The 19,460-nt window shown below is 44.4% G+C and overlaps 1 protein-coding gene across 1 annotated transcript; it reads left to right on the top strand.

The window, feature by feature from the left end:
* Positions 1 to 2,373: 2,373 nt before the first annotated feature.
* On the top strand, positions 2,374 to 18,502 carry LOC119298283 (wall-associated receptor kinase 5-like). Its single transcript, XM_037575745.1, has 4 exons — positions 2,374 to 3,322; positions 7,576 to 7,712; positions 11,325 to 11,364; positions 17,298 to 18,502. The coding sequence occupies exons 1-4, from the start codon at positions 2,374 to 2,376 to the stop codon at positions 18,500 to 18,502; spliced, it is 2,331 nt and encodes a 776-aa protein (XP_037431642.1).
* The last annotated feature ends 958 nt before the right edge of the window (positions 18,503 to 19,460 follow it).

Here is a 19,460-nt window from a genome sequence, read left to right as displayed (position 1 = left end):
CGTGGCGGCGTTCGGCGGCGGCGGCCGGGTCTGCGGCGACACACCACCTGACCTCGGATCGGCGGTGGCGGCATGGAGGGCCTGGTGGTTGGGTCAGCACCATGCGGGTTGTGCCCTCCGGACAGATCTGATCTGGCCGGTGCGGCCTGCTCGTTGTGCGGCGGCTCAGATCGGCGGCGACCCGTGCACACATTACGTGATGGAGGTTCTTCGAGCGGATCCGGGTGAAAACCTTGTGCTTGGCTTCATGCCATGGCCGGCGTTGGTGACACCCTGTTGTGTCATTACCTTCTTGAAGGCATCGCCGTGGAGAAGCTCTAGACCTCTATCCGCTACCTCCGGAGGAAACCCTAGATCAGTTGATCGGATGACGGCGGCGCGTTGGTGTCGTTTCCTCCTTGGGGGCGTCATTCTTGGAGGCGTACACAGGATCGAGGGACCAGCGGGCGCCTTTTTGGTGGAGCGGTGCTTCATCCTTCACATTGATGACGGCGGATCTCGGCGGCGTGGTGCGGTGGAGACTCGGCGCCCGATGCGCGGTGATGGACTCGCGCAGGTGGAGGTAGTTGTCTGGCGTCAAGGTGGCGTCGATGACGGAGTGACCTCACAAGGTAGAAGCCTCAATATCTGCTCTGAAGACGGACATGTGGAAGATGGCGGCGACGACGCATGTGAGTGCGTCAGACCAGTTTATGCCCCAGACCCAGTATGTGGCTCGGATGGGGCTTCTGGCTTTGGATGATAGGATTAGGTGAGTAGTCTGGGTATGTGGCCCAGGTAGCACCCCTGCATCATTTGGATAGGAGTAGTGGCATATGTTGTCAAGATGGCGGATTCAGGCATATTCTTGTAATACTTTGTAAGGTCCTCGAGAATAATCAATAAAGTGGCCGTATGCATCTCCCAGATGCAGAGGCCGGGGGTCATCCTCCTTTTCTAAAAAAAAAAAAAAAGGAGATTGTCTCCCACTGGTTGCGCCCAAAGTCTATTTATGATGGGGTGACGTATTTTGACTGTCGATGGGCTGAGCCGACACCAGATACAGCAACGAGAACCTCTTAGGACTCCACAAGCTTTGCTCTACAACTCCCACAAACGCCTCATCACCATGGTTTCGATTCGGCCAACCCCGGCCTCGCCGCCATTAGATTCAGTTGTCTATGACACAACTTTGGTTATCTGCAACCATTCAACCATCCGATCCGGTCTCATTCCACCTCGATCCAGCATTGCTTCATTTGATGGTGGCGCCACAAGCTGCTGCCTATTCCTCATGCGTGAGGCGGTAGTCATTCGGGGAAAAAGCCAGCGGCTCTGCGCCTGTTTATGCTACACAAGGACCATTGGGAGGCAGTGTCCGCGAGGACTAGCGGGAAGCGGCAATAATGGCAATGGTCAGGACAAGACAGAGGAGGCATCAACGGACGACGATGGTGGCCTGAGAGTGATCTGCCATGATGAGACCATGGTGTGACGCCGTGAGCTTTAACGGTGTTTTTTTTTTTTTTGCGGGGAGCTTTAACGGTGTTTGTGTTCTTTTTTGTGTGTTTTTTGGCGCATGGACATTAACGGGCACGATGTTGGTCACTTTTTTTCTTATTTCCACTGATCATAGCCTAACCCGTTAGTGGTGCTGCCTTTTGGCCTGTCAGTGGAGCGGTCATGTGGCGTAGTAATTCTTCGAGGTTGGACTTGGAGTAGATGGTTTTTGTATCAAACCTAGTGCAAATGAGCTTTAAAGAAAATTTTCCACGAATCTTACCGGGTTAAACAAACCACGCAGGAAAAAATGATAACAATGCAAAAATATTATTTTTTGGATTAAAAATATTCTAGAAATCCTTTGAACTGAAGAGGCCCTAAAGGGAAGCAATGTACATGCATTAATCCGTACATACAAGAGAAAACTTGTTTAAATCACGGACCTACATTGCAAGTGGGAGTTGGCTATCTAATTTAGACTGTTTCAATTCCAATAACAATGTGAAGTCTTCTCGATTACGCTTAATTTGCAGCTTTAAAGTATGCTCTTACTGGCGAAAACATGCAGACCATCATCTTCGACATAAAATTAGTGTTTGGCGATGGAAGACTGTGGCCAGTAGCCACGACTCGAGACACCTTTGCCAGGCATGTCGTAGTTAGTGCGTTAATCCGGCCCTTGGGGACGCGACGTGAAGACCACCATGACCATCTTCCGAATAATCGTGGAAGCCATCAACTCGTCGTTATTTAATCCTAGCAACATCCAGTGTCGATCTGGACACGGCAAGCGCGCTCAACCATATACAAGTAAGATGAACGGCGCATGTCAACTCTCGTCGTACACTGCTCGCAGTCGCAGGTCGACACCACCTAGGATCTACCGCGTCTATGTCGCCAGCCAGCTCGGTGGTCGCGCTGGCAGCAGTGCTGGTGGCGCTGCAGCTGTCTGCGGCGGCGGCGGCGGCGGTTGATGCGCACGGCTGCACCCGGAAGTGCGGGGACGTGGACGTCCCGTATCCGTTCGGCGTCGTCGGTGATCCTGGCGGGACAGACTGCTACTTGCCGGGGTTGAATCTCACCTGCGAGACAGGCCGCAACAACGACCCCCCTCAGCTCCTGCTCGGCGACGGCAGCCTCCAAGTCGTCGGCATCTTCATCGAGAACGCCACCGTGCGCGTCGTACAAGCCGGCGGCATAATAATAGACGCCGACGGCAACGGAACGTTCGGCGGCGGACTCAGGGTCCACGGGCCCTACACGCTGTCCGTCGGCAACGAGCTCATTGTAACGGGTTGCAACATGACGGCGACGCTGCGCGAGAAGAGCAGCCACATCGTCATGAGCGCATGTGCCTCCTCCGGTCCCATCATCGGTGCCGCCATGAAAACCGGAAGAAGCAATGGCACCTGCAACGGCTGGGATTGCTGCCAGGCGCCCATCGCCGTCATCCGTGATGTAGCTCATAGCTACGTAACGTTCAAATGGTTCGGCCATAACAAAAGCGTGGACGAGGAGTCGTCCTGGTGGCCCGCCCGCGTGTTCGTCGCCGAGGAGGGGTGGTTCCACATTGGCGAAATGCAATTTTCTTTGTCAGAAGATGCAATGGCAGTGCCCTTCCTTCTGGGCTGGGCGATCGTCGATGTAGAACCACCCCCGTCCTGGCCATCCGCGACTGATTACACCGACTGGTGGTACGTGGAACCCCGTGAGTGCCCCAGTATAGTGACCACCAGCATATGCAAGAGCAACAAAAGCAAGTGCGGTCAGGTTAGAGGCTACCGCTGCTACTGCGAAGACGGTTACGAAGGCAATCCCTACATCCCCGGAGGCTGCCAAGGTTAGTGGTACCCAATCTACTTTCTTAACCACCCCGTCCCACAATATAAGATGTTTTTGCTAGCTGTTTTAGCTTGCAAGAACATTTTATATTGTGGGATGGAGGGAGTAGATGATACATCGCTCTTTGCTGTGAGAATCTTGTTAAAATGAATATATAAATATGTGCTAAAATCAATTAAACTTGTGTTATGTACTATTCAGTGTCAGATTTGTCATTTTTCTATCTGAGCAATAATTAAAATTTTGATTTATATTTTTGTGACAATATACATTGATGTTGTTCCAATGCACTATTTTTCCGGATTCTTTCAAACATTTTTTAATATGCGACAAGAGACTGGTGCACCGCTAGCACCAGTTGCCCCAGTGCACCAGATATATCCTCTCCTGGCCGGCATCTTCCATCGCACAGTCAAAAGGTCACCTCCTTGCCGTACGGGCACCGACCAATAGGACCTGTGATTCGCTCACTTTTAAGTCAAGTGACTTAGGGTTACTCCCTCTACAGTAGTGATCTAAACGCTCGTATGTTTCTTTACAGAGGGAGTACATGTCGGTGACCTTAAAATCACTTGATTTAAATTCAACGAATGTGTGCTCTCCAGTAACTGGTAAATTTTCTTCTTCATAATCTTAGTTAGCGAATTGATAGCCCTACTAAGTTCTTGCAGCTAAGACCTTGTATTGCACCCACAAATTACATGGAACCTGTATATGGCTAGTCATCAATATCATCGGGCTGTTTGGTACTCCCTCCGTTCCAAAACAAGTGTCATGATTTTAGTTCAAATTTGAACTAAAATCATGATACTTATTTTGGAACAGAGGGAGTAGTAATTACGACCGACTTCTAGGCACAGCTCCATTGGAGATGTTTGTTCTGCTCATGGCATCTGTCATAATTTTTTTGAGTTTGTTATGCCTTACTTGTATATCTATTTATAGGGATGATTTAGATTTGTTTCGTTAAAATTGCAGCTTCTTGCTAATGTGTGCAGAAGAGAGCTATTGTAGACATATCTATCTATCTATCTATCTTTCTATTAAAAACAATAGAAAATGGAGCCATCACATTTTTCCACATAAAAAAACCAATCTACTCCATTAATTATATGGTGGGTCTGAATTATAATGGTCGTGTTAAGCGTTAGCCTAGAGTTTGTCTTTTAATAGAAATGGGGAAAACAACACAATAGACGAATCAGAAGGAGCAGAGCAATTGCAATGGATGATTTTTTTTGTTTTCAACTAATCCAACAAGCTACACATAATAGTGATTCAAAATTCACGTATGATAAATTTCACTCGCACAAAGTTTCTAATTATCTCCTCGCACAGAAAAGTTTCCAATTATCTCACCACCAATTATAAAGGTCATGGATTCTCTTCATATTTGCTTCCTCGATGTTGCAAATGAGGAAAATCATATGCCATCAATTTGTATTGTACTAGATGCAGTCAAAATACATATTCAAGTGGTTGAAATATATAAACATGTTTTAATATGTCATAGCCTTTTATCGGAAATATAAGGTGTATAGTTAAACACACAACAAGCTTTTGGAACCTTTACCTACATTTAATAAAAATATAGACTGAGTAAGCTAAATTAATTCCATTTTATTTGTACTTTTAATTTTTGAAATATACTACAAACAAAAAATATAATCAACATTATATGCTGGAGACTATGAAAAAGTCTCACGAGCCTTCTATCCCAGGACAATGGGAATCGTATAAAAAACAAGTCATGTAAAGAATACACCACTCTTATGCACATCATATTTAAAAGAAAATAAAAATAAAAAATTAGTTTTAATTAGCAGTACTTCACATTAGGTTAAAAAATAGTTAACTGAAGAATGAAATTCTAGATGTTCATGGAGGGAGTGGTAGATAAAAATATTCGATAGACAAAGAATACAACTCTCTTTCCCATCTAGAGATAAACAAATTATTTTTTGTATGCGAGTTATTTGATTTATATACAAAGTCAATCTAAACATAAAAATGTAGAATAAATTAAAGTAAACTATATAGCAAGAGATATCAACATGAGTAGAGAAGTGTGAAACTAAGGTATAGGCTTGAATTGGTAGCCACTGTCGAAGTCCGCGGTAGCCATAACCAACAATAAGATAGTCAAGTTTGAAGAATCAAATAGTATGTAAGTTCTTTCATTTATGCAGCTGCAATAGTACTTGATAAGGGAGCTATATATTGTTGCAGCTGCAATAGTAAAGGTTGGAAGCAACAAATCATGTCAACTATGTAATAAAGTTGTTTCATTTATGCTAAAAATAAAATACAAATTACATAGATAGAGTTAGTGTAATGGTATGTCCCGGGAATTTCCAACAAATATAAAATGATAACTATATTAAACTATTGATTTCCATTCAATACCATGTAGTATTTAGTGGCGAATGATCGACATCAAGCAACACGTCTCAGATGTATCAACACGATTTGCTTAGGTAGCTCTATCGACGTGTGTGGAATCAACTGTACAGAAAAGCTGTTGACACCAGTATAAAAGAGTGGAGCTAAGGGAATGTGAATTGGCGGTTAATGTACAAGTTCACAACAGCTAGACCCAATGATGGAAAAGTAGATTTAAAAGAATAAAATAGTATTTACATGTACCAGGACTGAGTGCCAAAACATATATATTATATTAAAATTCCCAATGAATATAAACTAATAATTATATATTTTTACCTAGAAACCTATATGGGAGGCTAGATAGTTTACTAGATATAAACTAAGACTCAAGTCCATGTGGATCCCACATGAGTTAGGCTCACTTTCTTATTGATGACTATCATTGACATAGATGTCAAGTGAAATATGTGAAGCAATAATGCTCATCACTAGATGATACCCTGCGCATTGCTGCATGAAATATTTGAATGACATTTGGTTGTATGAAACATGCATATTTGGATCAATAATATATGAACTAAAACTGAAAATACATATTCTAATTGTACTTGATTATTGTATAATTATTTTGTTAGGAATATAAGTAGCACAATATAATGAAAAACTTTTTCCATGCATGTTGTGGTGGACCTTATATGAGGTGACATGCGTGGTGAGGTGGATATGTGCATGTTGAGATAAATAAAAGCAGTGGGGACTAATAATGAGTTTTTTTGCATGCATGTTGAGGTGGGTCTTTGACGAGGTAACAAGTGCATATGTTGAGATGAGAAGTAGTGAAAATCAACTACTTTGATATATAGGATTAGAGAAAGCATGCTAGGATGGTAGGCGTTGTTAAAAATGTAAGTCAATTCCGTCGTAATAAGACCGGCATCCTTTAGTGTCTAACAACATGCCAATAGTAAAAAGTAGCATCATAGATTATGATTGACAAGAATCTGGATGGCGATACTTCTCTACCATAAGTGGTTAAACATATACAACATATATTGATTTATCAAGTAAAAAATAGACCGTCATCTACAAATTTATCGAATCATATTCATTTTGAAAAATAACTTTATAAAGTCTAGCCACACAAAAGCGTGAGTTCATCATGCTAGTTTATTTTAAAGTCAAATCTTTATTTTTCTTGTGTCCGGGAAGTCATACGGGATTGCGTAGTGAGCATCCTCCAAACATGGTTTGAGTCATTGTTGTTGTGGAGTTTCTTGTCAATGCCCTTCTGAGATTACATTTCTTCAATTTAATGTTTTGGAATTTATGCAATCCCTGCCCGATGGTCCAATTAAAATTTTGTATACTTCTTTCATTTTGCTATACAATATGTTCAATTCCTGCCGAATGTATGTATTTTCCATTATATTTCTTTTGGTTTATATACTTCTTTCGTTTTGCCAGATATTTTGTTGTTGTCATAAACTATACAATCAATCAACTGACTGATTTTCCTTGTTGCCAATTAGTGGTGAGATCTGAGCCACCCAATCACTCAACTGATTTCGTTGTTGCCATAAACTACAACGCTATCCATAGTTATCAAATTACTAGTTTACAAGTCCTACGCGTATACCTAGGTTGCCAATTTTATCATCCTAATATAAACTATATAACACAAAAATTATACAGTTTGAAAATAGAACATCTGAAGTTTATATTGTTATATTTTTTGTAATATATGACTTGTATTAGATTGGTCAAATTGACGATCTAGAAATACGCGCACGCCCTGTAAACTGAGAGAGAGGGAGTACCAAAGATTACACCGATCAATAACTTATTTTGTTGATTACATGGTGCTAGATATAAATGAGTGCGAGCAACCAGGAGGAAGTCGGTGCCTTGGTAAATGCACCAATACGCAAGGATCTTTTAAGTGTGGGTGTCCATCAGGAACCCAGGGCGACCCCAACCTGAATGAAGGTTGCATCGTCCCTTCGGTCATAGACACAGGTCAGTGTCGGTGCAATCTTTTGTCCACTTCTCTTATAAGACACTTTTACATACTCCCTCCGTTGTTTATAAATTCTTTGAAAAGTCAAACATATTACAAATTTTGATTAAGTTTCTAGAGAAAATTATTTATATCTACAATGCCAAATACTATGAAACTACATCTTATAATGAATCTACTAAGATATATTTGGCATTTTATACTGTATGTATATGTTTTTCTGTACGAACTTGGTCAAAGTATGTGAGTTTTGACTTTTAAAAATAAATCTACATACACTACATTTTGGAATGGAGGGAGTATTAATTACTCATGCAAATCTGATACTACCAGGTAACTGCAACACGTCATGTGGTGACGTGAAAGTACCGTACCCTTTCGGCATGGGGCCCCTCCACTGCTACAGACCAGGGTTCAACCTCACCTGCGACACAACAAGCGAGAACATCACACGGCTGCTGCTCGGCGACTATGGAGACTTTCAAGTCCTCGACATCTCCCTCACGAACACCACGGTGCGTGTCGTTCACACTGGTGCCTTCTTAGGCCTCACCTCCCGAGAAGACACTTTCTGTTTCGAAGATGTTTTCACGCAACCCTGGGAGAATCCCTACTCCCTGTCGACCCGTAACGAGCTCATCCTCATGGGATGCAATGCCAAGGCGACGCTGCTTGCGTCCGACAACAAAGCCATCCTTACCGGATGCGCCTCCTTCTGCTCCTCCGACGTGAATGGCACCTATGCTACGACGGTGGCAAGGCGCAACCACGACACGTACTGCTATGGCATGGGCTGTTGTCAGGCACGCATCTCCATGTCCAAGTACGGCGTGCTTGGGGCATTGAGCTTAGAAGGGCTCGACCGAAGCAACGCGCTAAATCCGAAATTGACATATGTTTTAATCGCAGAGGAAGGGTGGTTTGATTTGGGTAGGTTGTCTGACGAGCTGGCGCGGACCATTCAGCACCAGGAAATTCCCATGATTCTACAGTGGGAGGTCTTGCTGCCCGGCTTTCCTCCGGCTAAAGTGAGCTCGCAGCAGCCCAATTGCCCCGCAGAGGTAGCCGATAGCATCTGCAAGAGCGAGCACAGCCACTGCGTACAAGAGAGACGTGGCTATTCGTGCCAATGCATGGACGGCTACCAGGGCAACCCCTACCTCGTCGATGGATGCCAAGGTTAGTTAAGTGTATCTATACATCTACTCCCTCTTTTCGGAATTACTTGTCATAGAAATGAATGTATCTAGACGTATTTTAGTTTTAGATACAACCATTTCTGAGACAAGTAATTCCGAACGGAGGAAGTAGTAGTACCAGCTTGCTGCTTACGCTTCTATGCGTGCGTCAAGTTAATTTGGCTCAATTGTTTCTCTATGATGTAATGTAACTAATGAAGTTAATGTAACGTTTTGTCTCCGGCTCCAGGTGGCCGCCGCCGGTTATTATTTAGGGTTAATTATCCTTTTGCCCTCAGTGGTGTTCATGTGCTCAGTTTTGCCCTCAGATGCGAATTGTGCTCAGTTTTGCCCCTAGTCCGTGCGCACCGACTCGTTCCGTGAACTCTGCCGTCTCCGTCAGGTCAACCTTTTGACTCGGCCCTTACAGGTGGGACCAGGCGGCAGAAACGGCCAATTTTATTCAGACCGTTGCACGCGTGGCTTGTGGGACCCAGCAAAGAGCCGTTGAGCAGAGAGCCGTTGGCGGGTGTGCTATATAAGCGGGCGACAGCGGTGGTGACCACGGCGACAGAGAGCACGGCGGTGACCACGGCGAGAGAGAGAGCACGGCGGCGGGAAGCTAGCTGTGGAGGGCGCGGCGGTGGGAAGCTGGCAGTGGAGGGCGCGGCGGCGTTGAGATCCCCTTCGGCTCCGAGCTCCATGTCTTCCTCAAGCTCCCGCGCCACCTCGCGGATGCAGAGCCGGGCGCGTGTGGACATGCCTGTCTTCGTCTGTCCGCGGTGCCGGGCGGGCGTTGATCGAAGGGTTTCTCAGACACCGAGGAACCAGAATCGTCCGTTCTACGTGTGCAGCGAGAATGGGGTAAGAATCGGGGCAATTGCACCATTTTCGTCGTCGGGATGTTTGAGCAATGGGTTGATCTGTTTAGTGTTCATGCAGGTGACATGCTTCTTTCTTTGGGTCGATGCTCTGGCCAAGACTCTGATGAATGAACTGCAAGAAGAGCATGAAGAATGGTTGCGCATGTTGCCACGAACGGCAGTGGCCACACCACGAGCTTCGGAAGAAGAGATGGATGGCGAAGCACGCACTGACAGAGAGCTAGCTATTGAGCTTAGGATGTTGAAGAAGAAGGTTAGGAAGCTTGAAGATCAAGCACTACCAATACCCATTTGCAAATACTTTTGGGCATTTGTAGGTATGGTAATCGCACTGGTTGTAATGTTGAAAATGTATGGAAAGGCATGAATTATGAAGGAATTTGTAATCTTGAAATTGTTTGAGAAAATTCACCTAGTTTAAATGTTGGTTAAAGTTGTTTAAATGTTGAAACAAAAAGAGAAGAAGTGACCAACATTTAAATATGTTGAAAAAAAGAGAAGAAATTAGGAATTCAGAAACTTTTGATCAATGAAATGCAGCTCTCTGCTCTGCCTTTCTGTCCAAACAAAGGTTGCTCTTGGGCCAAATTCAGAGCGTAGAGCCAAGTGCAGGCTAGACTAATGGGCCAACTGCATCCAATTAGGCCCATTCAGGGGTTTTCTTGCGTATTTTTTTGTTTTCTATTCTGATTTAATTTAGGCAGTAAATCATAATGCTGAAACTTTTTGTGGAAGCTAATTGAATTATTCCGGAGCCAAACAATTAATGTTAGAAATTTTTTGGAGCTGTTAATTAATCCAATTCAAATACACCGTGATTTAAATCAAAGACCAAAATGTCATGAAAAATGTGCCTCAGCTCTGGTAGAGGTTTACGCCAGGTGCCAAAATAAATGAACATTTTTTAAGGGTATTACATTGAGAAAAACATAATATGTCTAAAAAATGAAGGGTGGAAAATGCACAAAAAATTGGTGCGCCTGGGGACTCGAACCCAGGACCGCGTGGGTTTGTGGTGTTTAGGGCTACGCTGGTAACCGCTAGGACAGATGGCAAGACTTTGACATGGGTAGGGAAAGAAGGTATACATAGTGAGACTGTGAATTTTTTTTTTTAAAAAATAGTGAGACCGTGAATGTTGCACACGCGTGAGAGTGGTTTTCCTTTGCTTTGCACTTAAATTTTGGAGGGTTGGAAGATTGAAAATGTATGTTGCACTACCACATGATTTTGGTCAGAGTGGCACTTGGTTTAGGGTTAGAGTGGCACTTGGTTTAGGATTTAAAGGGAATAAATTTGCATGTTAGTTCATGACTTTTTGTTTGAATGAAACAGAGGGCTTCTCACCCCCTCCGAAAACCACAAGTTCTCGAACTTCATGACTTGTTTAGGGAAGAAATGATAAGTTTGGGCACGAACATTTTTTAACACACATAATAAGATGGAACACACCATACCATTACAACTTAGATAAGTTCACGGACAGTTCACGGACACATGATGAAACATGACACGACACGACACGACATAGAAAAGCAACAAAATAAAAAACCAAACATGACGAGCTTGACTCCGGGCTTGAACATCTTCATCTTGACCTCCTTCTTCCACCTTGGCCGCGCGCGCCCCTTCAACACCGTCTTCATCTTCACACCTCCTCCTCCTCGTTGTAGGGAAGGGAGTGCATTTGGCCTGGAGCGGGGAAGATGCGCTCGTAGTTGGTGTAGATGTTGTAGACGGTGAAGAAGATGGCCTCGCAGCCGCACCAAAAGACTTGGCCGAGGAGCTCGCGCGCATCAAATGGGTTGGTGAAGGTGACCGTGAGCAGTAGGAGGATGCCGCCGCGGTCACGAACCTCGTTGAGGGTGAACATCCTCGGCGAGCCCCGTGGGAGGTGGGCATAGCCGGCTCTGAGGAAGGCGCGGGTGAGTTCGACGGAACCCCTCCACCTTGAAATAGCCCACACACGGAGCTCCCTCTCCACGAGCACGCCCGGTGGGTAGCGCAGCTCCGGCACCACAGGCGGACGGCTGAAGGTCGGCCCGTTGAACTGCATCTTCTTCACTTGGTCTCGCTTGGGGAGGGCTCGGTCGCTTGGGTGTTTGAAGTTGGAGAGGATCGGATCTGGCTTGTGGGTGGGAGAGGAAGAGAGGCACCCCATTTATAGGCCTGTGGGTGGGAGAGGAAGAGAGAAAGGATGAGAACGGTGCGTGTGTGAATCCGGACGCGTGTGTGTATCCGTTACGTTTTGCACACTTAAATTTTTGCACGAAAACGATGCATCTTTGACCGGGCAGTGCATGTGAACCGATGCCCTGAACCACCTAGCTCGCCTCGCTAGCCTAGCTCGCCTAGCGCGCCTCGCTCGCCTCACTCGCATGCATGCACGTCGCCGCCTCCCGCGCATGCGCAAACCCACGTAGCCGCCTCCATGCATGCAAGGCCTGGAAAGGTTGAGACGGGCTATTTACTGCAGTCTCAGGCCCAGACAACGAGACGGCCCAACGGTCCATCCAGCGCGCCCGATATTTGTTAAAAAAACAATCTCCCAGCCAATCAGATTGCATCTCGCGGATCGCCCCCCTCCTCCCCGCAGATTCCTTCTAGAAGGGTTAGATCGACGGCCCTTGATCACCGCTAGGGTTAGATGAACGGTCCTTATTCAGTGCTAGGGTTAGCGGGCTTTGGGAGGGGTTTGGAGCAGTCAAAGCTATGTTTGACCAGATTTCAAATGAGCATAATAAATTAAATAAAAATCAGAAAAATGAAAAACCTGCGCACATAGTCTTCTTATGTCATATACTAACGATTTAAGTTGATAAACAAGCTTTACATACATTTAAATGATAAGTTCATGTGTATTGTATGATATCTCGAGTATCTCAAACTCTCTTGTATGAAGTGAAGAGAAGTGTTTTGGGGAAATGAACATGAAAATTTCAAAAAACTCACCACAGCTTCATTTTGGAGTGACTAAGAAGGATCCAGGCTTAGTTTTTCATTTTGATGTTTTACACTTGTTTAAATCTTGGTCAAAGTTAAGTTTGACCAGAATTCAAATGAGCAAAACAAATTTAAAAAAAATCAAAAAATGGAAAAACCAGCGCACATAGTCTGTACATATAGAATATATGTGTAGGAAAGTTATTTGACTGATTTAGATAAGGTCGAAAAAAACCTTGCTTAGAAATGAGGCCGTTTACCCTACCTTTGGACCCCTCTTTTTAGCACATTTTTCATGAAAATTTCAAAAACCTCACCACAACTTCATTTTGGATTGACTAAGAAGTATCCAGGCTTAGTTTTTCATTTTGATGTTTTAGACTTGCTCATTGAAACATCATCCAACATATATTTAAACATCATCCAACAGATATTTAAAAAAATCAAAAAAAGGAAAAACCATGTGCTCATTGAAACATCATCCAACAGATATTTAAACATCATGTCAAACATACTTCTAACATAGGTCCAACATCATCCAACAGAAATACAACATGTAAAGTGATAAATGTTTCATAATACAACATCATTCCTTATTCATAATGTTTCATAATTGTTCATAGATAGCGTTGGGGCTTCTGTCTGTTCCTTGAGCTTCTTGTCATCACTTTGCTCCTCGTGCACCTTGTGCTCATTGTTTCTTCTCTTCTTCTCTTGGTTGTCGGTACCTTACGTGTCTTCTTCAAACCTACCATAGAGCTGTGCAAAACATAAAGGGTCCAAACATAAACGGTAATGAGATCGTGTCAAGTGATAGATGTACAGTAGTATTTGACCCTTGCAAGATTTACATACCTAGCAGAACTCACAACAACAGAAGGTTGGTCACCATTTGGAGCCTCACTTGGATCATCATTTGGAGCCTCACTTGGATCACCATGATCACCATTTAGAGCCTCACTTGGATTACCATTTGGAGCCTCACTTGAATCCGGCTGTTGACCATCATTTTCATCATCTGTTGAGGCAACCGGCTGTTGACCAACATTTTCATCATCTGTTGAGGCAACCGGCTGCTGACCAACATTTTCATCGAAGCCTTCATCGAAACTCTCTCCGAATGCTGGATCTACTGTGTTATCACAATACTTACCGAAATGACCAGACCCACCACATCTTGTGCACTTACGCTTCCTCGCTCCAAGTCCAGCTCCTTCGCTGCGAGGTCTTATTCGACTCTTCCTTGGTCTACCTGCTGCTCTCTTCAGAACTGGAGCGCAAAGCTTGAATCCAGGGTCCATCATGTCCCATTGTTGTTTTCCCTCCATAGTAGGCAAGGCATAAGCATATGTGGCTTTGAACCTTGCAACAGAGTAGTAATCATGCACATACTGCTGTATGTTCCCTGCTGGACCTGGGAGAGAAGTGATGAAAAACAAGGCATGAATGCATGGCAACCCAGTTATCTGCCATTGCCTACAACTGCAAGTTCTAGCTTCTAAATCCACTGGATATCTCCATTCCCTCTTCTCTTTATCCAAATATGATATCTCTGCTGTGGTACCCGAGCAAAGCGTCATGTTCATTTCCAAGCCTGTTGTCTTCTGCTTCAGTTCATTCATCACGGCAGGGATGATAATGTGGCCCATGAATTTTGCCTCGGCTATTCCTGCACGATAATGAAATTTCTGCATGTATTCTATCCTTATTCTGTCAAGCAAATCCACCACATAATGACCCTTTAGTTTCCGGATCGTTGAGTTGAAAGACTCTGCTAGATTATTGTGCACATAGTCAACTTTGCTCACTTCACTGAATTGGCTTCTAGCCCATAACTTGGAGTGGTGTGTTTCCAAGTATTCTTTCACTTTGGGATTCATGTATAACTGCCTCAAGTGGTAGTTGTGCTTCTTCACACTGCATGTCAAAGATGCTGGCCATAAATTGTCGGTATACACCTTTCCTTTGAATTTCTTCATGAAATTTGCAGCAAGGTGACACATGCATTCCCTATGCTCTACTCCAGGGAACACATTGTCCACGGCCACTTCTAAACCTTTGCAGGCATCTGTATGAATGACCAACCCATTGGGATGTGCAATAGCCCGGCGGAGATTATGCAAAAACCAAGTCCAGCTCTCCTCAGACTCTGTCTCTAGCACACCATAGGCAACTGGAAATACAAAACTATGTGCATCAACTGCACAAGCTGCTACTAACTGTCCTTTAAACCTTCCTGTGAGAAAAGTGGCATCAATAGCCAAATAAGGCCTGCAGCCTGCCAAAAAACCCCGGCGACAAGCCTCAAAGCAGACAAAAACCCTTCTAAAACATTCCTTGGTCTTTGTCACTCCCCTGAATGTGTACTCCACGGTGTGGTGATCAATATCTACAATACTACCTGGGCTTGTCCTCTCCACTTCACCTTTGAATGAATACAACAATTGAAAACTTTCCTGCCAGTTACCATAAATAGAATCCATAGCATGTTGTTTACCATTGAACAACCTCATGTATGGTAAATCTATCTTGAACTTATCTTTGATGTTCTTCTGCAATTCCTTTGGACCCACTTGCTAGTTTTCTTTCACCCACTTTTTTACTTCTTCTGCCACCCATCTTGACTTGGCTCTACTGATTGTATCCTTCCTAAGGGTTGATTCCTGACATGTGTGCTTAAAAGGATTCACTTTGACCTGAACATTAGTGCTATTCCGCATTTTAGCTGCAAGCAGCCTCCATGGACAACCCTCAGTCGGACAGTGCACTCTGTAACGTACTTGATCGCTCTTGTCAACTTTGAAAGTATGTTCTACCTTGATGCAGTATGTCACAAGTGCATTTCTACACTCATTCATGGATGCAAAAACTGTACCTTCTTCCATTTGAGGGTTCAAAGGGTCCCATTGAACAGCTGCAAGGTCTTCGTCCTCACCCATCGCGTCATCATCCACACGGACTGCATTGTGAGCCTCATCTTGGTTTTCAGCCCTAGGTGCCCGTCGTAAATTCTGAATAACATCAGAATATAACTTCTCTTCATCAACCCCAGAATTGTAGCCATCAGGCTCCACTTCAAGGGGGACCCTACTGCTGTTGCCCACACTTGTCGAGCCACCACGTCGCCGTGCACCAACTGAACTGTTCTGGCTAGAGATGCCATTACGACGACTTGATTCTCCCCGAGATGTTGCACCCGCCATCCTAGGTCCAAATGCCTGCTCAAGCACATCAACTTGCAGCCTCACATGGAAATTATCTTTCTCTTTATGCCTAATAAACATGGTAGCTAGCTCTTCATCATTACTAACTGTCACCCAATTATTTCCCCCATCATAGTATTTGTAAACCACTTCATCAAGCAAACCCCAAGGATATTGGCTACAAATTACCTCCCCAAATTGTCTGAAACTCCAATTACTAGCCATTGGCAACCGATAATCAAAACCTCCTTGGTATTTCTTCTTATCCTTTGCATCGAACATGTACCGGTCCCTTCTAATGTGCACCATGAAAGCAAACCGCAACTCCATCCTAACCGGCGAAAAACAGAGACGCAATCAGCACACTAATTGGGCAAACCTACTCGAATCGAGTGTTCAAATGCACAACTAAGCTCAATCTAAACAAGAGGCGAGACTTACCCCTCGGGAACCCAGTCGTGGACGCGGCGGATCTCCGGCCCGATGCCTGCCTCGCCAAATACTCCGGGGTCGCCGCTGCTCTCCATTTCGCCCTAGGGTTCTTCCTCCTAGTTCAAATAGCTCCAGCAGCCCCCCACCTTTGAGCGCTCCGGCCGGGCGCACGGAAGGAGGCCGCGCCGCGGGTCGAGCAGGTGGCGGGCGCCCCACCCGTGGCGTCGCAGGAAGGTGGTGGGCGTCACAATGAGCCGTGGAGCGTAGGCGCAGGGAGGTAGCGGCGGAGCAGGGCGTGCAGTTGGTGGCGGGGTAGGTGCTGGCCGCGGCGCAGGTGGCGGCGGCGGCGGCGCACGACAGCCGGCCGGGCGGATGGGTGTGAGCTAGAATGATTTGGGGATTTAGTTGCAGGGGCCTACATGTCAGCTCCAGACCCACGTCCACGCGGTCCCACGTGTAAGCTCCGGACCCACAACTACTAACGCCGGCGGACGGAATGGACTCAAATATGGCCGTTTGGCCTCGTCGTAGTTGCTGTGCACGGACTAGGGGCAAAACTGAGGACAATTTGCATCTGAGGGCAAAACTGAGCACATGGACACCACTGAGGGCAAAAGGATAATTAACCCTATTATTTAAAGGTGAGCAGCACTGCACTAGCTCTAGGAGGATTATTGTTCTTTTTGTTCCTTCTGAGCTGATGAAGACAACTAGTCAGTGTTACCAGTACTTATTATGTGAAAAAGTAGTAGTATAATCCATCCTGATTATTAATCGACTTAATTAGCTTGCTGTCATTAAAAAACATCCTAGTAGTTTGTTGATATAGTTCCTTCATTCCCTATATTAAACACAAGCCGTAACTTGTTTTGAGTACACTTTGTCGATTCCTAGAAAACGGATAATGATATTTGTATTTTTGCAGATAAAGGTGTCATCATAGGAGTTGCCAGCGGGGCGGGCTTTGTACTTCTGATTTTTATCGGGCTCTTTATTTCCAAAAAATTGAAGCACAAAAGGGCACAAATGTTGAAGCGAAAGTTCTTTGAGCAGAACCGTGGTCAATTGTTGCAACAATTGGTATCCCAAAGAGCCGATATTGCAGAAAGGATGATCATACCTTTAGAAGAGCTAGAGAAGGCAACAAATAACTTTGATAAAGCTCGTGAGCTTGGTGGTGGAGGGCATGGCACCGTCTACAAAGGAATTTTATCAGACCTCCATATTGTGGCTATCAAGAGACCAAAGAAGGTGGTTCAAAAAGAGATTGATGAGTTTATAAATGAGGTTGCTATACTGTCACAAATCAACCATCGGAATGTGGTAAAACTCTATGGTTGTTGTCTTGAAACAGAAGTCCCAATGTTGGTCTATGAGTTCATATCAAATGGAACCCTTTATGATCATCTTCATGTTGAAGGACCAAGATCATTGTCATGGAGCGACAGGCTACGAATAGCAATTGAAACAGCTAAATCCCTAGCATATCTTCACTCGACAGCTTCAATACCAATCATCCATAGAGATATCACGTCAGTTAACATACTTTTGGACGATACTCTAACAACAAAGATAGCAGATTTTGGAGCTTCAAGGTATATTTCAGTGGAGAAATCAGGGTTAACAACCATGGTGCAAGGTACCATCGGATATTTAGACCCTATGTACTTCTATACAGGGAGACTTACGGAGAAAAGTGATGTCTACAGTTTTGGTGTCATGGTTGTAGAACTGTTGACCAGAAAGAAGCCATTTTCATATTTATCCCCTAGCGGTAATGGTATTGTTGCACATTTTGCTATGTTATTTGCAGAAGATAACTTGTCGCAGATACTAGATCCACAAGTTATAAATGAGTGGAGCAAAGAAGTCCATGAAATCGCTGCACTTGCAATAGCATGTACACAGTTAAAAGGAGAGGATCGCCCAACCATGCGACAAGTGGAGTTGACATTGGAAAACTTACAATCATCAATGCATATTGTTTCAGATAATGTGGTGGATGAGGAATTTGAGAATGACGTTATTCCAACAAATTGCCCAATGAATGAGCATGAAAGAGGCAGCGATGAGGATTCAACAAGACAATATAGTATGGAAGAAGAGTTCATGATATCATCAAGGTATCCTCGGTAGTTTGCACATGTTTTGGACATAGTTAATCTATCATGTCTGGTTTTCTGAAGATTTCTATTGAAAATGACATTGTTGGTCCCTTTTCTCGATCGTGTGTCAGTTTTGATTCTAGTTGTTTCTCAAGACTGTAATTCTATAAATTCAGATACCTTCAATAATATAAGTTGAGCATAATGGATAGCCCTTAGCCCCTTACTATACTTTTATGACATTATTTTACTTGTGTGTGTCATGTTTAGGAGTACATCATTTGCCCCCGCGTGCTCATTCCAACTTTGCCGAGAGAGTAGTTCTTTGTTTCCGCTTTGCGGTCATTAAACCTTCTCTCTCAATCAATAAAATTGCAAATCTTTTACCTTGTTTAAAAGAAACATGGAGGGGCGACCCAGACGGCCACGTGTAGGGCCAAACGCCTGCGCACGACAAACCATCATCAGCGATTCGTGACCGTCGATTCCATCGGAATTCCTCCGGCCGTGATTTTACATCGTTCCCTCGCTGCACGCTGCTTAGCCAGAACTGAAATCCAGTAGCGTGAGTGTTTGCTGCCCATGCCCAGCATCACAGGTGCCAGAATGGCGTGGCAGTGCGCAAGTATGAAAACCCATGATGCTACTTTGGATAAATGCAATGCCTGCTTAGTGATAGCACAACTCTTTTCAAGTGAACCGATTGGCTTTCCTCTTCGAACTTCCTCCCTCCACCCCACCAGCACCACGGGAGGATGCCACGGCCAAAGGCTTTGCGGTGGATGTGCACACAAGCAAAAAAAGACTAAAAGCTGAAATAAAATTTCTGAAATTTCGGCACTTTCAGTGGGTACCGATTTTTTTTAGGGTAGGGTACCAAACTATTTGTAACCTCAAAAATTCCAAGCTAGGTTCAAACAAAATTTAATAAAAAGTCAATAGAATTAGGTGAATTTTGATAGATCTAAATCCAAAAGAAAATATCTGAA

The sequence above is a fragment of the Triticum dicoccoides genome, chromosome 5A, assembly GCF_002162155.2.
Source record: "Triticum dicoccoides isolate Atlit2015 ecotype Zavitan chromosome 5A, WEW_v2.0, whole genome shotgun sequence".
NCBI lineage: Eukaryota > Viridiplantae > Streptophyta > Magnoliopsida > Poales > Poaceae > Triticum > Triticum dicoccoides.
The sequence above is the reverse complement of the archived record's forward strand: the minus strand, read 5'-3'. Positions and strand labels throughout refer to the sequence as shown.

Excerpts from the sequence above, each read along its gene's own strand:
- LOC119298283 (XM_037575745.1), top strand. The coding sequence starts at position 2,374 with ATGTCGCCAGCCAGCTCGGTGGTCGCGCTGGCAGCAGTGCTGGTGGCG. Across the intron at positions 3,323-7,575 it reads CATCCCCGGAGGCTGCCAAG|ATATAAATGAGTGCGAGCAA; the intron begins GTTAGTGGTACC and ends ACATGGTGCTAG. Across the intron at positions 7,713-11,324 it reads AAGGTTGCATCGTCCCTTCG|CAACAAAATAAAAAACCAAA; the intron begins GTCATAGACACA and ends GACATAGAAAAG.